This window comes from Zalophus californianus, chromosome 10, assembly GCF_009762305.2.
Source record: "Zalophus californianus isolate mZalCal1 chromosome 10, mZalCal1.pri.v2, whole genome shotgun sequence".
Classification (NCBI taxonomy): Eukaryota; Metazoa; Chordata; class Mammalia; order Carnivora; family Otariidae; genus Zalophus; species Zalophus californianus.
The window spans coordinates 52383056-52401400 of record NC_045604.1 but is presented as its reverse complement, the minus strand read 5'-3'; the positions used below and the strand labels follow the sequence as shown (position 1 = coordinate 52401400).

Here is an 18345-nt window from a genome sequence, read left to right as displayed (position 1 = left end):
GATCATCCTCCCTTGGATAGAAAGCTTCCCAATTTCCAGTCACTTAGATAATAGGATCAACTCAACTAAATTAATAAAAAATTATTAAGTGCTTATAATATGCCCAGCTCTAGATTGGCTGTGAAGTTATCAAGAGCCGTAAAACGTGGTCCCTGGCCTGGGGAAGGGTTTCCCATCTCGTGGGGAAAATGAATATGCATAAACAACTAAGTACCATGAAGTGAACGTAGCAATAATCCTTTTTTTATGTCATGTTAATCACCATACATTACATCATTAGTTTTTGATGTAGTGTTCCATGGTTCATTGTTTGCATATAACACCCAGTGCTCCATGCAGAACGTGCCCTCTTTAATACCCATCACCAGGCTAACCCATCCCCCCACACCCCTCCCCTCTAGAACCCTCAGTTTGTTTTTCAGAGTCCATCGTCTCTCATGGTTCATCTCCCCCTCCAATTTCCTCCCCTTCATTCTTCCCCTCCTGCTATCTTCTTCTTTTTTTTAACATATAATGTATTACTTGTTTCAGAGGTACAGATCTGTGATTCAACAGTCTTACACAATTCACAGCGCTCATCATAGCCCATACCCTCCCCAATGTCTATCACCCAGCCACCTCATCCCTTAATCTCAGGAAACAAACTGAGGGTTGCTGGAGTGGTGGGGGGTGGGAGGGATGGGGTAGCAATAATCTTAGAAGAAATGTAGATAGAGAATGGTTAGAACATAAATGGACATTAGTATATCTCCTTTGAGGGAAATGGGAGTCAGGAGACCCTTAATCACAGAGTTTCAGGAGGTGATTACCTCAAGCTGAACTTCTTTCCTGGTCATTTGAGCATCTAAAGGAAGGAAATGGGGTCCTTGATGCAAGGAGCATGGGAAATTAAGTCCCAATTAGAGAAACAGGAAGCCTTCAGGAAATAATCACAAAGACATTTTACCAGTGACTTACACCCCCAGCAACTGCAATGGAATGAGTTGGAGGGTGCTAAAATATATAATAGATATTCATGCCCATCCTGGACTTGCTGAATCAGAATCTTCCAGAATAAGACACAGGAAGTGAGCTTTTATCAAACCCCTCTTCCTTATTCTTAACTGATGCTGTTTTATTACTTAGGAATTTACTCCCCGGAGGTTGAGACATTTACCTAAGCCAGTCAGTAGCAGAAATAGAACTGTGCTACAGATATTTTAACCCCACTCTGAAACTTTTGGGTTTATATTATTAATGAATTTCTACAGTGAATTTCCAGATTGTTTAATAGTAGGCTTAATTTACTATGTTTAAATGGGAATGAATTTCCCAGGACTTCTAGAATTTTTCCTTAGAATTATAGAATATTTGCAGCAACTTCTATATTCCTGTTGCTACAGTGTCCTGTGTTAATTAGGTCTCTTTGCTTTGTCATAGCTCTCACTTTTAACTTGGGTTTTTTGTTTTGTCATTTAGTAGATCTCAGACCAAATTAGCTGAACTAATTCTTCCATCTTAAGTGAGGACATCTCCTCCTCACTATGGGAGGTAGCATTGTGATTTCCAGTATAATTTCGTGATGTGAGGCCAGGATTTCTTGGAAGAGAGCTTTCATTAATGAGTGATTTAATTATCTGCCTGCTTTAGGTGGATACTTTTTCTTGGTCAGCTCCTAATAAAGGAACAAGCTCTCCCATCCGTTTTACAGCTTAACATATTTTGAGTGAGCTGAATTATATTCTAAAGCAGTCAAAAGACTAAATGTACTTCATGTACCTGAAGTCCTGGGTATTTTGTTCCATGATAGCTCGTTGCTAACACAAGATGGTTTACTACGTAAATAATAGTACTTTCCTGAAAATAGACTGGAGGGGGGCACCTGGGTGGCTCAGTCGTTAGGCATCTGCCTTCGGCTCAGGTCATGATCCCAGGGTTCTGGCATCGAGTCCCACATCAGGCTCCCTGCTCCGCGGGAAGCCTGCTTCTCCCTCTCCCACTCCCCCTGCTTGTGTTCCCTCTCTCGCTGTGTCTCTCTCTGTCAAATAAATAAATAAAATCTTAAAAAAAAAAAAAAAGAAAGAAAGAGAATAGACTGGAAGGATACCTGGGTAGCTCAGTTGGTTGAACCTGACTCTTGATTTCCCCTCAGGTCATGATCTCAGGGTTGTGAGATGGGGCTCCTCGCTCAGCTCAGCAGGGAGTTGGCTTGGGATTCTCTCTCTCTCTCTCTCCCCTGCTCCCTCTGCCCCTCCCCCCACTTGAGGATGCGCATGTGTGTGCTTCTGTCTTGCTAAAATAAATAAAATCTTTAAAAAAGAAAAAATAGACTGGAAACTCATGTTCTTTCTGCTTTCTAAAAAAGTGGGTAATTGTGATGACTCCCTGGTCAGAGTTGTAGATTTTACATATCCCTGATATGTGAATAGAAAAGTGAAAGTAAGAAAAGTATATTCTAAGTTATTGTGATTGCTGTGCAAAAATGCTGTGTAGACACATTATAAAGCTATAGAAAATAGGACTTTTTTCAATTTACAACTGTTTTTAGTATTCAAGGAAAATTAATTGCTCACGAGAATATTTTGTTACACTTAAAAAATTTGTCGTTTCTGTTTTATAAATGTTTTTTGTTTAAGGATTAAATTTTCAGATTGCTGTTAAAATTATTACTATTTTTGAAAGCATGTATATTGTCGCTTCTTGTAAGGAATGTGATTTCTGGTCAAGCAGGTAATATGTATTTATGTTAAAATTTGAGGACACATTTGTAATTGATGAGCAAATACTGATTTTCAGTGAAATTATTTAAGGAAATATTATTGATAGCTTGTTTTCTCTGAAATCTCTTTTATGACCTGTTTCATAAAATTAATCTGCTAACTTGATATTCTGTTGCTTAGCTTTCATTATAATAGCTGTTCTTTTCTCATCTTTAATCTGCCAAATTTTATCACTTTCAGCTCTTTACATTTTTATAAAGCTTAACTCATTTCCTTGTATTTCCTGTAGATTTTTAAATAGCCAATTTTATGGTTTCCTTTTAAAATAGAATACCAGCTGTATACAAATATATACACATATACATACAGACATAAATCCCTGAAGACATTGGTGAAGTTTGATACAAGTAACATATTTTCAACAACTTTCCAAGAGACCACTCTATTTCTGCTGACAAATGATCTGATGGGGGTAAATAGACTAGCCTGCAGTACATCCCAACTTTTATGCTTTTAGCTATCATTTTATCTGATTGCATCATTATGTATTCATTTTTTAATTCATAAATATAATATAATTTCAAGTACTTGCCAAAATTTTATGCATAACTCACATAAAATATGATATATTGATTTACTACTGTAGAGAAACATCAACTATCTTTTCTTGGTAGATTATGACCTATATGAATACACTTGAAAGGAGTATTCATTAGAGAATTGAATGTGGTCTACTTTTTTTTTAAAAAATAATGTATGATCAGCATTAATAGATTCCAGAGAGATTCTTTAACATCTTCATTTGTCTGACCACAGTTTCTAAAAAGATGAAACTGAGCACAATACCAGTCTTACTTCTTAAAAACATATTAGTCACTTTTACTATTATCATCATCATATTTTCAGCTAGATTCCATAACTTTTAGTTAATTGAGCATACAATTACAGCATAATTCACATTATTTTTAATGACATTTAGTTTTGATGTTTGACTTTAAAACCTTGGCATCGGTGACCTTTAGAAACATTTTAAATATTATGAGATATCTGTAAGAGGACTTTTTTTTATTATGTTATGTTAATCACCATACATTACATCATTAGTTTTTGATGTAGTGTTCCCTGATTCATTGTTTGTGTATAACACCCAGTGCTCCATGCACTACGTGCTCTCTTTAATACCCATCACGAGGCTAACCCGTCTCCCCACCCCCTTCCCCTCCCCTTCATTCTTCCCCTCCTGCTATCTTCTTCTTTTTTTTTTTTTGACATATAATGTATTATTTGTTTCAGAGGTACAGATCTGTGATTCAACAGTCTTACATAATTCACAGCACTCACCATAGCACATACCCTCTCCAATGTCTGTCACCCAGCCACCCCATCCCTCCCACCCCCACCACTCCAGCAACCCTCATTTTGTTTCCTGAGATTAAGAATTCCTCATATCAGGGCGCCTGGGTGGCTCAGTTGGTTAAGCGACTGCCTTCGGTTCAGGTCATGATCCCGGAGTCCTGGGATCGAGTCCCACATCGGGCTCCTGGCTCAGTGGGGAGCCTGCTTCTCCCTCTGACCTTCTCCCCTCTCGTGCTGTTTCTCTCTCTCTCTCTCAAATAAATAAATAAAATCTTTAAAAAAAAAGAATTCCTCATATCAGTGAGATCATATGATACATGTCTTTCTCTGATTGACTTATTTCGCTCAGCATAATACCTTCCAGTTCCATCCACATCATTGCAAATGGCAAGATTTCATTCCTTTTGATGGCTGCATAATATTCCATTGTATATATATATATATACCACATCTTCTTTATCCACTCATCTGTCGATGGACATCTTGGCCTGTAAGAGGACTTTAAGTTAAAGAATTTTAAGATGCATTTGTTAGAGGCATTGTACAGTGATTCTCACACTTGGCTGCATATTATAATTACCTGGCCCCACCCAGACCAATTAAATTAGACTTTGAGGTATTATCAGAACTTCCTAGGTCATTCTAATGTGCAGTTGGATTGCAAACTTTAGGTAATTCTCAGTTCTCAGTCTGGATCTGTATTAGAGACTCCTGGGGAGTTTTGAAAAATACAAGCGGCCAGGCTGGACCCCTGAGAAATTTTTATTTATTTGATCTGAGGTGGAACTCCTGCATCATCGTGTTATAAAAGCACCCCAGGTGATTCTAATAAATAGCCACAGTTGTGAACTACTCAGCCAATGGTAAAAGAACTGGATTAAAATCAGGAAACTTGTCATTCCAGTCCGAATGCTGTGAATTCAGATAAATCACCCAGCATATTTGAGGGTTTTTTGTAAAATGGAGGTATTGATAATCAACTTCTATACCTGACAGATATTGTGACGGTTGAATTACACAGTGTGCTCAGGAGTTCTTTGCAATGAAGTGCTATAAAGACGGTTGCAGTTAAGATTTACCATGTATGGCTACCTGTGAAATGGTCTGGCTAGTTGGTGCTAAGTCCCATGTAGCTCTTGGCAGAAAGAGGCTACACCTACCTCTGAGACAGAAAGAAGCGGGGGCTCCTTGGCTGTCTTCAGCATAAATCATCCTAATTCTTAAAGTTTCCACTGCATTTTTTATTCAGACCAGGCTGCTAGTGGCTCTAAGTGGCAGGGGGCAGGAGGTGGAGAAAAAGAAAAAATCCCATCTGGTGATTAACCAAAAAGTTGTGAGTTTCTAAAATTAGTGACATCCTTCTCATACCTTCAGAGAGACATGGCAGGCAACTGTGGAGCTGTTTACCTGATTTAACTTTTTAAACTCTCTTTCAGGGGCTCCTGGCTGGCTCAGTTGGTTAAGCGTCCAACTCTTGATTTCGGTTCAGGTCATGATCTCAGGGTTGTGAGATTGAGCCCCATGTCAGGCTCTGTGCTGAGTGCAGAACCTGCTTGAGACTCTCTCCCTCTCCCTTTGCCCCACATCCTCCTCCCTCTCTAAAACAAAACAGAACAAAAAACCAACTCTCTTACAGTGCTTTCCTCCTGTATTACTTTTGCTCCTGTTGTCCTTAGTGTTTAAGCTTCACTAACCTTTACCCATCTACTGAGTGGCGACAGAAGAAAGAGAAAGGGCTACCAAAGATGAATACACTCATTAATGGTTCCCCACCTGACACAAACCTCAGGACTTAATCCTTGGATGGGGTAAGAGTTGATGACCCAGAGCATTCCCTGGTGTGTTAGTCTAATTGCTGCCTTTCACTGACTCATCACCAAGCAAATTGCATACAATATGTTGAGGCTTTTAAATCCTCTCAACTATGTTTTTGACTGCAAGTTCTTGAGTTGTTTTTGGGTTTTCTCCCCCATGATTCGGCTTTGGGAGTGCTTAAAATATCAGCTTCTGCTTATCTCCAAAGACAGTGATAAATGTGTGATTGGTTTTCTTTTCCTGAGCACATCACCCTGATGCATTTTACCCCCATTTTCAGCCTGGGATAGAAGAAGATGAAAGATAACATGTCTGAATTTTAATGTTACTGTTCAGGAGCTCACTGTTCATATTTAAGAAAGAACTGAACATAATTTGTGTATTTCTCCAAATAACCTGAAAATGAGGCTTAACAACCAAAAAAAGTATGCAGTTTATATCAAGAAATTATAGAAAAAACTGGTTTGAGGAACATTTCATGATTTTTTTTAAAGATTTATTTATTGGAGAGAGAATGGGGAGAAAGGACAGAGGGAGAAGGAGAGAGAGAATCTCAAGCAGACTCCCCACTGAGCACAGAGCCCGATGCAGGGCTCCATCCCAGGACCCTGAGATCATAACCTAAGCCGAAACCAAGAGTCAGACGCTTAACCGACTGAGCCACCCAGGCACCCCATCATTTCATGGTTTTTCATTCTCATTAAAGCTCTGTTTCCTTGATCCCAACAATCCTATTCATTTCATCTATTCATTCAACTAATATTGAGCACCTACTCTGTTGCAGGTAGTGTCCTGAGTGATGGAAATACACCGGTAAAGACACAGGCAGGGTTCTGCCGTCATGTAACTTACAGGGAAGTAGAGACCGGTAAATAGAGACTGGTTACACAGCAGTGGGTGAGTGCTGTGATACGGAGAGTCTGGGGTGCTTTTAAAGAGCCCTGATAAGGGGTACCTAACACAGTCGTGGAACACCAAGAAAACCTTCTCAGAGGAATTAGCATCGAAACTCAGACCTAGAGAAAGAGAGGAATATCTAAGTAAGGAGAGAAAACATATAGTAAGGTCCAAAGACTCAGGGCATGGTCTAATATGGGGGAGTTCCTTGAGAAGAACCTAGTTTTCATTTCCCCACAGCTCTGAGATCACTAAGAAGGGTGGGGTTTGTGGGGAGTGGGTACCGCCAATGAAGTCCCTGGATTTAGCATTGCAAAGGGAAAACCTTAGTTGTCATAGTCATCTTGTTTTAGGTCATCAGTTGTAATTAGGTCAAGTTCCAAAGAAGACTTCACACTGCTCTTACTCAGGTTATTCCTGAACATTCTGATTGCCTGTTGCATTTTTCTGCAGGTGTGTAATCCTGAGGAGTCCCAACAAAATAACTGGACACATTGTAACTGAATACTGCTCTATTCTCTAACCCTTGCATGTGACTTGCCTCCCCAATTGTATTGATTTTTTAAAAATATATTTAAATTTTTCAGAACCCCTCCATGCCATGTTGAACACATAGTTGGTGTTCTATAAATATTTGTTGAATTTAGATTAAGGTGTTTGGGGATTTTTAAAGATCATTTTTATTATTTTTTAAAAAGAGTATAAGGGGGCACCTGGGTAGCTTATGAGTCAGGTCATGATCCCGGGATCCTCGGATCGAGCCCCACATCAGGTTCCCGGTATGGTGGGGAGCCTGCTTCTCCCTCTCCCTCTACCCCCTGCTCATTCTCTCTCTCTCTTTCTCTCAAATAAATAAATAAATATTTTTAAAAAATAAATAAAAATTTAAAAAGAGTATAGGTATAAAACTCTAATAACAAGGCTCCCATACCTTCTGGCTTTTGGATGAATTAGGTCAATAGAAACTCTAGCAGGAGATTGGAGGAAAGGGAGGATCAAGAGAAGCTGGTAATTAGGAATTGGTAGAAGTCTTTGTCTTTAAGAAGGGCATCAAAAACATCCCCACAGCCTGGAGTGATTGACTGACGACTGTAGCTGGAAGACAGTATAATCTAAGGCTTATTGTGACATAAGGGGATTGAGAACAGAAGGGTGATTGCCAATGTTCATCACCAATAAGGCACCTTCATAGGAACTATGAAGTGCTTTCCAGGTCACACCTCTCCTTTGTTAGCCAGGGGTAATGTGTTACCTACTTATATTTTTATCTCTAATCCTCGTCTGGCAGTCCCTCGGTGGAGAAATGACTTACCCATCATGGAAACATGCAAGTGATTGTATATACTAGGTAGTCTTCAGAATGCCTGGCACACAGATTTGATAAATATTTGTGAAAACCTGGAATCTGACTTATTTCTCTTATTGTATCTCCTTTGTTTCTTTTTTAAAAATATTTTTATTTATTTATTTGACAGAGAGAGATACAATGAGAGAAGGAACACAAGCAGGGGGAGTGGGAGAGAGAGAAGCAGGCTTCCCTCGGAGCAGGGAGCCCAATGCGGGGCTCGATCCCAGGACACTGGGATCATGACCTGAGCTGAAGGCAGACACTTAACAACTGAGCCACCCAGGCGCCCCTGTCTCCTTTGTTTCTAAAAGGTTTATTAAATTCAGTTTTCATGAACCACTAAGTATTTTTCCCAGGGCCACTCATAATTAAGGAATCAGACTTTGTAGATATACCTTTATTTAGTACTTCACTTATAGAAACAAATGTAAGTCAAGCAAAGATTTAAAAAAAAAAAACCCACCTGCAACTAGATAGATGCATTCATAGGTTATGTCTGTCTCTTCACATTCTTGAACTCCTACTCATGAAAAAACTAACAAATGTATCTATAATAAAAATGAAAAACATAATAAAATTGGGGGGAAGGGAAGGTTGGAATGGTGCAAGTTTTGTTATATTTTATATATATTAGTAAATGGGTAGTAGACATAAGGGAGGACTTAGCCTTAAGGGTTTTAAAACATTAGGAACTAAATGAATTTATATGCACAGCTCCTGAAATTTTTTAAGATTCTGCTTGGTTTTCAGTGCTGCAATCCTGACCTCTAGTGGGCATCCAGAAACAAAACCCAAACCTAAAATACATCATTTTGCTGAGTACTCCATCAAACTCCATTATTTAGTCAACCTAAAAGATGGAATTTTTAAAGAGCTTACAGTATGAGAATGAGAATAAAGTAAAATACGTTTTGGCTAACGTGTTACACTAGGCTTGCAATTAGACCTCAATGTTTAAAAGCAGCCAGTATTTCTTTATATTTGCATAGTAATTATCTATCACTATCTTCTTTCCATGGAAAAATGCATTATTTTTCAGATCACAGAAGTAAGAAATTTATCTTACCCAAAGAGGAGCCCAAAGGGATTCATTCTGTTCTGATTACCTGATGTGCATTAGAAGCTGTACGAAACCTGAGCGGCTTTAAAACAGTGATTTTGGAGTGAGACATACTATGCAGCCTCCTGATAGGATGCCCTGACACAACAATGATTCTGTGTTATTGTGCCGAGAATACATAATCTAGGCTTAATCATAAGGAAACATCAGACACATCAAATTGAGGGACATTTTACAAAATAACTGTCCTGTACTTCTCAAAAGTATCAAGTTCATTAGACAAAGGCCTTTCATCTGCTATCTGTTGTAGATGAAAGAAGACTAAGGAGACGTGACAACATAATGTAATATGTGATCCAGGATTGGATCCTGGACCAGAAAAGGACATTAGTGGGACATTTGACCAAATTTGAGCACTATTTTCTTGGTTTTGATAGTTGTGCTGTAGTTATATAAGATGTTAACATTTGATGAAGCCAGGTTAAAGGTATGCAGAAATTCTTGGCCCTACTTTTGCAAATTTTTTTCTAAATCTGAAATTATTTCAAAATGAAAGGTTTTTAAAAATTAAAACAGCCATTTATTTTATTCACAATTTCCTAAGTCAGGAATTTCAGAAGGATTCAGCTGTGTGGTCTATCTCTGATCCACATGGGCGCAACTGGGGCACCTGAGGGTGGAGGATTCACTTTCAAGATGACTTCATTCACATATCTGGCACCTGGGTGACCCCTGGCCTGTGTTACTTTTGGTTGGCATCTTGTCCTGCAGGGCATTTCCTTTCTGTTTGACTTCTTAGAGCATGGGGTCTAAGTATAACTGTACTTACATGGTGGCTGGCCTTCCAGAGGGAGCACTCTAGGAGATGGGGCATGGAAGCTTGTCTCTTAAGGGTTGGGCCCAGAATATGGGCATAACTTCACTTCTACCGTTTTCTATTGGTCAAAGCAGTAGCATAGTCTGCCCAGATTCAAGAGGAGAGGACAAAGATCCTACCTCTGAGTGGGAGAAGTGTCAAAGAATTATGACCATCCTTAATTCATCACAGATAGCTAACCAAAGTCTCATTGCAGTAGAGGTGGGATTAGTGAAAAAGCTATGGAGTTGTTTTTTTTGGTTTTTGTTTTTGTTTGTTTTGTCTGACAGACAGTTCTAGACCTGGCTTTCCCATTTACTAACAGAGTGATGTCTCTGGGCCTCAGTTACCTCATCTCTAAAATGGTGGCAGTGACACATATGCCATGAAGTTATTGAGAGAATTAAGTGAAAAATATAAAAGGAAGCCTGGGTGGCTTAGTCAGTTAAGCACCCGACTCCTTTCTTTTTTCCATTTTTTAAACTTCATTTTTTATTTATTTATTTGAGGGAAAGAGAGAGCATGAGTGGGAAGAAGGGCAGAGGGAGAGGAAGAGAGAGAATCCTCAAGCATATTCCACGCTGAGCACGGAGCCTGGCAGGGGGCTCAATGCCAGGACCCTGAGATCATGACCTGAGCTGAAATCAAGAGCCAGTCACTCAACCGACTGAGCCACCCAGGTGCCCCAAGCATTGGACTTTTGATTTTGGCTCATGATTGTGAGATCGAGCCCTCCTCAGGCTCTGCACTGGGTGTGGAGCCTGCTTGAGATTCCCTCTCTCCCTCTCCCTCTGCCCCTCCCCCCCAAAAAAGAGTATGATAAGCAATAAATATGCAAACCTAATATATGCTAGCATTTATTGAATACTTACCAAGTGCTCAATTCCTTTGATATGCTTTTTATATGCTATTTCATTTAGTCATTACCCCTTCCTGGGATGGTAGATGCCATGTTGGTCAGGTCAGAAAGAGCAGCACACATTCCCTCTAGCTTTAGCTATGTTTGTCTGTGGGACTGCTCCATTTATCTTGGCCAGTTCTGGTTTGATCATTTCTCACTGCCTTGTTGTTAGGATTTCCATTTCCACATACTATTTATTTCCCTTTTGTTTTGATCCCTAAGGACCCAGGCACTGATGCGCACTTGGCACTGTTTGGCACTACCTCTTCAGCATTTGCTCTCGGCGCTGTCAGCGTAGTTCCTGACAGCTTCTCACACAATCTGTCAGCCCCCTCTGAGCCCACAATTGCCTGCTCATCAGAGCCAAATGTTCAGTGTCTTTGTTTCAGTGAGTGCTCTGCTGTCAGCCTTTCCTCGTGCAGGATTGTGGGTGCTTGATTGTTGGCCTACCCGGGAACACAGCAATCTGCACTTTGGAGCAATTATTTAATTTGGGGCAATTACTTGTAGGTGTTCTTCAAAGTGAAGATTTTGCCAGGCTGTGATTGAATTTTGAAACGGCAGCTTCCCAATCAGTTAAGGAGCCACTTCTTCATGCACACAGGACTGATCTCAGTCTATTGTCACTGGAGGAAGGTGGTGACCCTTTCTTGCCATAGCATGCTGAGTTTGTATGGCCTCACATCCTGCAAGCAATCAGCTGCGTTTTGTGAGTGTTTTTGATATGGGGCAAATAATAAGATTTGGTTTGGGTAGAAGTCACCTATTTGTTATCTTTCTACCCTCTGCATTCAAACTTTACTTTAAATGGAAGGAATTACTTTAGTCCTTTAGGAATTAGAGGACACATTAAATAACCCCAACTAAGGGATTTATTCATTCATTCACTTCTTCATTGGGCTCTCTTCTCTAACTTGGTGGTTAAGAGAATGACTTCTAGAATTGCACTGCATAGTTTAAAATCCACTTAGTAGCTATGTCACCTTGGGAAATTTACTTTGACTAAATCTTAATTTGGATGGAATTAAAATGGAATTTAGGATTGTGGGATTAAATAAGGGCATATTTTCATTGTGATTACAGCTCTTGGCACATAGAAAGTATTCAGTGGATGTTGGCTCTTATTTATTATCTTGCACTTGGAGTTAGACCTTGTACCATAAATAATAAGTAGCCATAACAGTATATTGTTTTTATTCTTAATCGTTCTCCAAATGTTTTACTCTTTGAATCCTATTAGGAACGCTTGTTTACCCCTCAGTACCCAACAAATTGCTACAGATTACATACTCCTGAAAAGGGGAGGCATCTTGAAAATGTATGACACCTTTTTCTTTTTAAAATATATTTCAACAGGGGCACCTGGGTGGCACAGTTGGTTAAGCATCTGATTCTTGGTTTCAGCTCAGGTCATGATCTCAGGGTCATGGGATCGAGCCCCGTGTCAGGCTCCACACAGTGCGGAGTCTGCTTAAGAATCTCTCCCTCCCCCTCTGCCCCTATGGCCTCGCTCGCACGGCTCTCTCTCTCAAATAAATAAATCTTTAAAAAATGTATTTCAATAAATATATTTCAATTCAGTTAGTCAAAGGTTGGATCACGTAAGAATGGATGGACAATAAAGTAACAATAGAGGATTTAGTTCATGGTAACTTGGAAGAGTGAAGTGTTCTAATAATTCACTTCATTGTTGGCTAAGAGGCTGAGGACCGAAGCTGACATTGACATTGGCTTCTTAAAACCAACCTATGCGTGGTGCTGCACTTTTAAACTGATCAAATGTTGGCCTATGGAAGGTTTCCATAATTTAATGATACCTCTAATTATATTTCAAAATGAGAATAAGTCTTATTTCAAAGAAAATATCCATCTAAGGTTGCCTTCTTTACTCTCTTCTTAAGAAATCAGGATACATTTTCTAGTGAAATAAAGAACTTGGTAAAATAGCAAGTTTTTCCTGATTTCCAGCAACTTAGAGGTCTGAAGTATCTTGTTTGCATAGTCTGGCAACACTTTCCTGTTTCAGTTTAAGGCTTGTGAAGTCTTTTCTTTATTTTCATGGATAATGTCCAGAGCTTCAGTAAGCAGATGCAGCAATACCTTATTACTCTGAAATGGTTTAAAGAGGTTACATATATAAATTGTTTCTGATAACCGAAAGGTATCTCTTTAGCTTCCCAAACTAAAAATTATCTACTTTTTATTTATAACACATGCTGTGCTTCCTTCTTAAGCCCAATATTTTGAACATGTTGGAAACATTAACACTGCAGAATTATCATTATGAGCTAATGTAAACTATAGAAGGATTATTGGCCCCACTAAATGGGCCCAGACAACTATATGTTTTATAGTTTTTAGAAAAGTATTATCTTCTATTTCTGTCAGATCTAATATTTTAATTCTGACAACTATCTCTATAGGCTATTTGTCTCTAATCCCATCTACCACACACTTTGTCTTTTACTTTGCTACTTTTGATATCTATAAACTATAAAATCATATCACCAAAGTAATTCAAAGTGCATATGAAATTAAAATTTGAATAATTTTTGTGGTGTTAGAGCTATTTTGGTTATTTAGAGGTCTTTAATTTTTTTTTAAATTTTTAAGTTCTTGGTGTTTTTCATAGCTCACTTATTCAATAGTCTGACTTTGAGATAATTGAAGAAAAGGGTTTCTTACTGTAATTTGATGATGACTCTATAAATTGGTCTAGTTGGGTCCATAGGGAAAAGAATAAATCTCATAAATTTTGGGATAGCTAGTATAGTTTAATCATTTCGTCCTCAAATAAGCACTTACTATGTATATTACACCAGTACTGAGTGGTGGAAATTCCCTTAAACTAGACATTAAAGGCTTGGAGGATCCTAGCCTTCTACTAAATACGTATATGACCTTAGGCTAGTCAAGTTCACATTCTGAAAAATGGGAATCACAATAGATGTTGTTATGAGAACCAGTGAAATTTCACTATTCCCGTGAGAGCAAAGAGATTGAGAATATAGCAGAGTTAGTTGAACATGGAGTGGAGTTTCCAACACGTACCCTGAAGGGATTTGGGAGGGAGAAGTGGGGTGGAAGACTGATTTAGGAGAAAGGACCAGAGCATAATAAGGATTAGAGAATTGGAAACTAGAGGGCCTTACATTTTAAGCAGTGACTAGAAAAACAAGATCCAGAGACATTGTGGACTTAGTCATAATGGCAGGTTGATAAACATTCAGGTTGTAACAATTCACCATTGCCAAGCAGCTGTGATGTGGGGTGGAAGGGGGTGGGGCAGGGCAGCAGGTTTAGACTGCAGGTTTGGGCAGCACTGGGCAGCAGCTAGTGGATGAGGAAAGCAAATTTGGGGGGCACCTGCCTCGCTCAGTCAGTGGAACTTGCCACTCTTGATCTCAGGGTTGTAGGTTTGAGCCCCACGTTGAGTGTAGAGATTACTTAAAAATAAAATCTTTAAAAAAAAAAAAGGAAAGAAAATTTTGTTTAATTGTAACCCAAGTTTTTTGATCTACAATAATCTTTTTTTTTTCTAACTGGTAAATTGTGATCAAAACCAGTCCAGACTCGTTGCATGGTGTGGTGATGAATTGTGTTGATTTGGTTTTGTCTCTTGGCCTTGTTATACTTCCTGCTGCTTTTGGTTTCTTAAAGAATTAACTGAGTAAACCCCAAACCTCCAACCAAATATATTGTGTTTATCATTCATGCCTTCTACCATTAGATCGTATTTTAGGTAGTTGACTGTGAAAGATCAGCAAATTTTAACAGGAATTCACTCTAAGTACCTAGTCTTAATCCTCACTTCTGATTTTGGAGACAGGAAAAAGATGGTTTATTAGAAGTTTTTTGCATAATACAACTCTGTATCCAAAAGGAAAGGCAGATAGACTGTATTTGTAACTGAGATGGAGAGGGCACATATACAGACCCTGGACGTATGGGAGATGTCAACTCATACTTGAAAGATCTTCTCATGTATGATGACTTGTATGGCAAGGAAACAGCATATTTCATGGCAACTTTGTTTCTGATTCTGTCATCTTGAGCATTTAAGATTTCCTATATTTTGAATTTAACATCTCAACAGCTCTTCAGATTCACTGGGCTGAACTCAGAGCTCAAAATTCAGTTCCAGTGTATCTTCTTAACAAGCTGTTTGTTTATTCCTAAAGAGGTATCGTTTTGGTTTTCAGAGAGAAAAAAAAGGAAAAGGAAGTCTGGCACACAGCCTCTAATTACACCTCTAGTTGTACAGATACTACTTGAAAGCAAAAGAACAGCAGTGGGAATCCAGTGTGATGCTTCCAATTCCCCTCACACAATCTATCCCAGTTATTAGCAGCACTGTTTTGTTTTGTTTTGCCTATTGCTGGCCATTTAACCAAGATGTACATACTGGGACTTGGGAATTTCAATTAATAATTTTAGACTTCTGCATCACTGCCATCTTGATCAAAAACTTGACTTTCACAAGCCTTAGACTCATGAAGATAATCCAGAAATTGAAGGAAGAATAGTTTATTGAATAATTTATTGAAGGATTGAGGGAAAATAATTTATTGTAAAAACAACAATTTTATGTGAACATTAAGTAGCATCAAAAATTTGCAGTAAGCCTCTCAGAGAAGGAAAATACCTTTCAAAAAAAAATCTCATGGTTTAATTATTACTGTATGTGAAGATGAAAGCAACCAGGGATTTTATTAAAGATGTATGGGAAAATACTTAATAAAATAATGATAGATGTGGCAGTATTGATTTGGATTCTTTTTCTATTTCAGGGTTTGAATATAATCTTTCATGTAGCCTTGGCTCTCCTAAAGGTAAGTCTGTTTTTATCTTTAAATTAGGCATAATTCAAATTAGCCTTTGACTCATTCTAGATTCTTGAACACAAAGACTTCCGTGAGGAACTCTGAATCTCCTCCCATCCTTTGTTGTTTTTGTTTATTTGGAGTTTGTTTCTTTACTTTTCTTATAATCTATTTAATTTTGCTATCACAGCACTCCTTCCAGGAACATATAAAGTTGTTTTCATTCATACGAGTTGGATGATATAAGAGAAAAAGTTAAAACCTGTTTTCTGTCAAAACGATGCCAGCCTTTTTCTTAAAATACTTCTTACCACGATAACATTCCTGGAGGTACCTAAACATAGAATTGAATTATTAGAAAGCTTTTATAATATACTGACTAAAAAAGAAACTGCTACATTTCAGTTTGCACTTCTTTGAGAGCTAGAAATTTACAAGACACTTTAAAATTCAATTACAATTACCTTGTTGAATTTTATATCAACATATCCATGGAGCTTTAACAGTGTGGTAATAGCAAGACATTTGCTGCAAAGTTGGTGAAAGTAACCCAATCAGTCAGTTTTTGTCCTTCAGTAAGAGAGGACATTGTTACTGAAGGCGATAATTGCCTATATTTATTAAAAAAATGCAGGCCCACCCTTACCCAGTAAAACATAGTTGTTAAAATTGCAGACTCTGGGCTCAGACAGATTTGGTTCTAATTTCAGCTCTGGTGTGTGACCTTGGGCAAATTACTCTTAAGTGCTCAGACCCTGAGTTTTGAGATAATAATAGAAACTAATTTATGGGATTGTTGTAAGACTTCAATACAATGATACATAAAAAATACTTAACATAGTGTCTAGAAAATGTTATTGCCTAATAAATGTTAGCTATCATTATTGAGACTACTGTTGTATTCACAAGGTAACTCACTTTCTGGATGCCCCATCATTCTTCCAAATTTCCCAAAAGATAATGAATTGATGTCTTCAGAGTGCCGCTTGGTATTTTAGGAGAGCTTCCGTACGTAAATACCTTGATCCCAAATCAAGACATGACATACTGTGGGTCCTGTGTACATCAAAAAGGGGGGTGTACTCCTCACCTCTTATTCTGTTAAACATTTGTTTTTTGTGAAGTTCATACATTGTACTTTAAATTGTAACATTAAATCATTTGGAGTTTAGATATGAAAATTTCTTATACCAAAGTTATTTTGGAAATTAGGAAGATATTTAAAATTTTTTCAGTAAGATAATAAAAACATGTGCATGTATCTTTTAGTGAAGTCATGGATCTCTACCTCTAATTCTTTTTTTGTTAGGACAAATCAAAACCAAAAACTTTCTAAGATGCTTTTCGGTAGAGGGCTGGGTAAGACTTTTAGAATGCCTAAGCAGTGACAGTATTACATAATTCAGACTAAAAACAATACTTAGTCATAAAGTAAGTGTAAGGAGGAAGTCCAACAAAGTTATGATTTTTCCTATCCCGTCTAATTTGTTTTTAAGCCTCAGACATTATCCTCCTCAAAATGCCCTTCCTCATTTTTTTGGTGACTTTACTGGTGCTCTCAGCACACACTCTGTCTTTGGGGGTATCCCAGGATTTCCTCTCTGGATATTGGGACTATACTCTGTGTCAGCTTAATACTGTATCCGTCTGGTAAATTATCTTCCTGATTGACAGATTTTTTGGGTTTGATTGCATTATTTTCATTTATTTTTATTCATGTTAACCCAGATATGGCCTGTGCAGAGGACATTCTCTGGCCACTGGGCAGAAAGGCTTTTGAATCTTCTCTAGAAATACATGGATGCTCATCCAGTATCTTGCAGAATTTGCCTAGTTAGAGAAGATTAAAAGGAGAGCTTTCTCACTACTTTTGGGATATTTATATCCCTTCCTTGTATGAATCCTGGAGCTGACCCCACTAGAGACAGTATATATAGGCTGAATTGAAGTGTACCAAATTGATCTGATTGCTCCCACCAGGAAAAGGAATATCCCAAAATATATGAAAGGGACTAGCATTTAGCTTCTAATCTAGTAAGCTGTATAAAAGAATGTATATTTGTTTACATAAAAATAACAAACTTAGGGATAGTTCAAAGTGCTTATGAACCCAGCATTAAGTAATCCATTAGCATACATTAAATGTCCAGGTGTCACTTGTAAAAGAATTGTGAATCGTGTTAACCGGAGAAAACTATTTCATTCTCTCCTGCAGTTGATAATTGAGGGAGCCAAGGCCCCAGGTTGCCTCAAGTCTTTTGTTTTACTAATGGCAAAGCTGGATTTATTATATTTTTAAGCAGCATAAATATAAGTAAAGGTCTCTGTTGCTCAGTATGATTTAAAAACACCTACTTTCTGAATGGGAGCTACTTTCTTTTGGGTTAGAAATAGTCTACCAAAGAACTAGAAAGCTATTGAGCTAAACGAATTGTTCATTATAGTAGGTGGCATCATCAAATCATCTAGGATATTGGCAGTGTCCATTCATTCCCCCCAATCTAATTCATTTGTTATATGAAATATTTAATAGTCACCACATATAGTACATTATAATAGATTAGAAATGATCAGTCAGAATTAATCTTAG

General features: G+C 38.1%; 1 protein-coding gene across 5 annotated transcripts in view; it reads left to right on the top strand.

The window, feature by feature from the left end:
• RABGAP1L (RAB GTPase activating protein 1 like) overlaps positions 1-18345 on the top strand; it is a 758983-nt gene that overhangs the window by 536150 nt on the left and 204488 nt on the right. For all 5 annotated transcript variants that reach the window (XM_035722282.1, XM_027611227.2, XM_027611226.2 and 2 more), the window contains one exon: positions 15723-15764. In XM_035722282.1, the coding sequence (XP_035578175.1) occupies positions 15723-15764 (42 nt within the window). The remainder of the gene's footprint in view (positions 1-15722; positions 15765-18345) is intronic.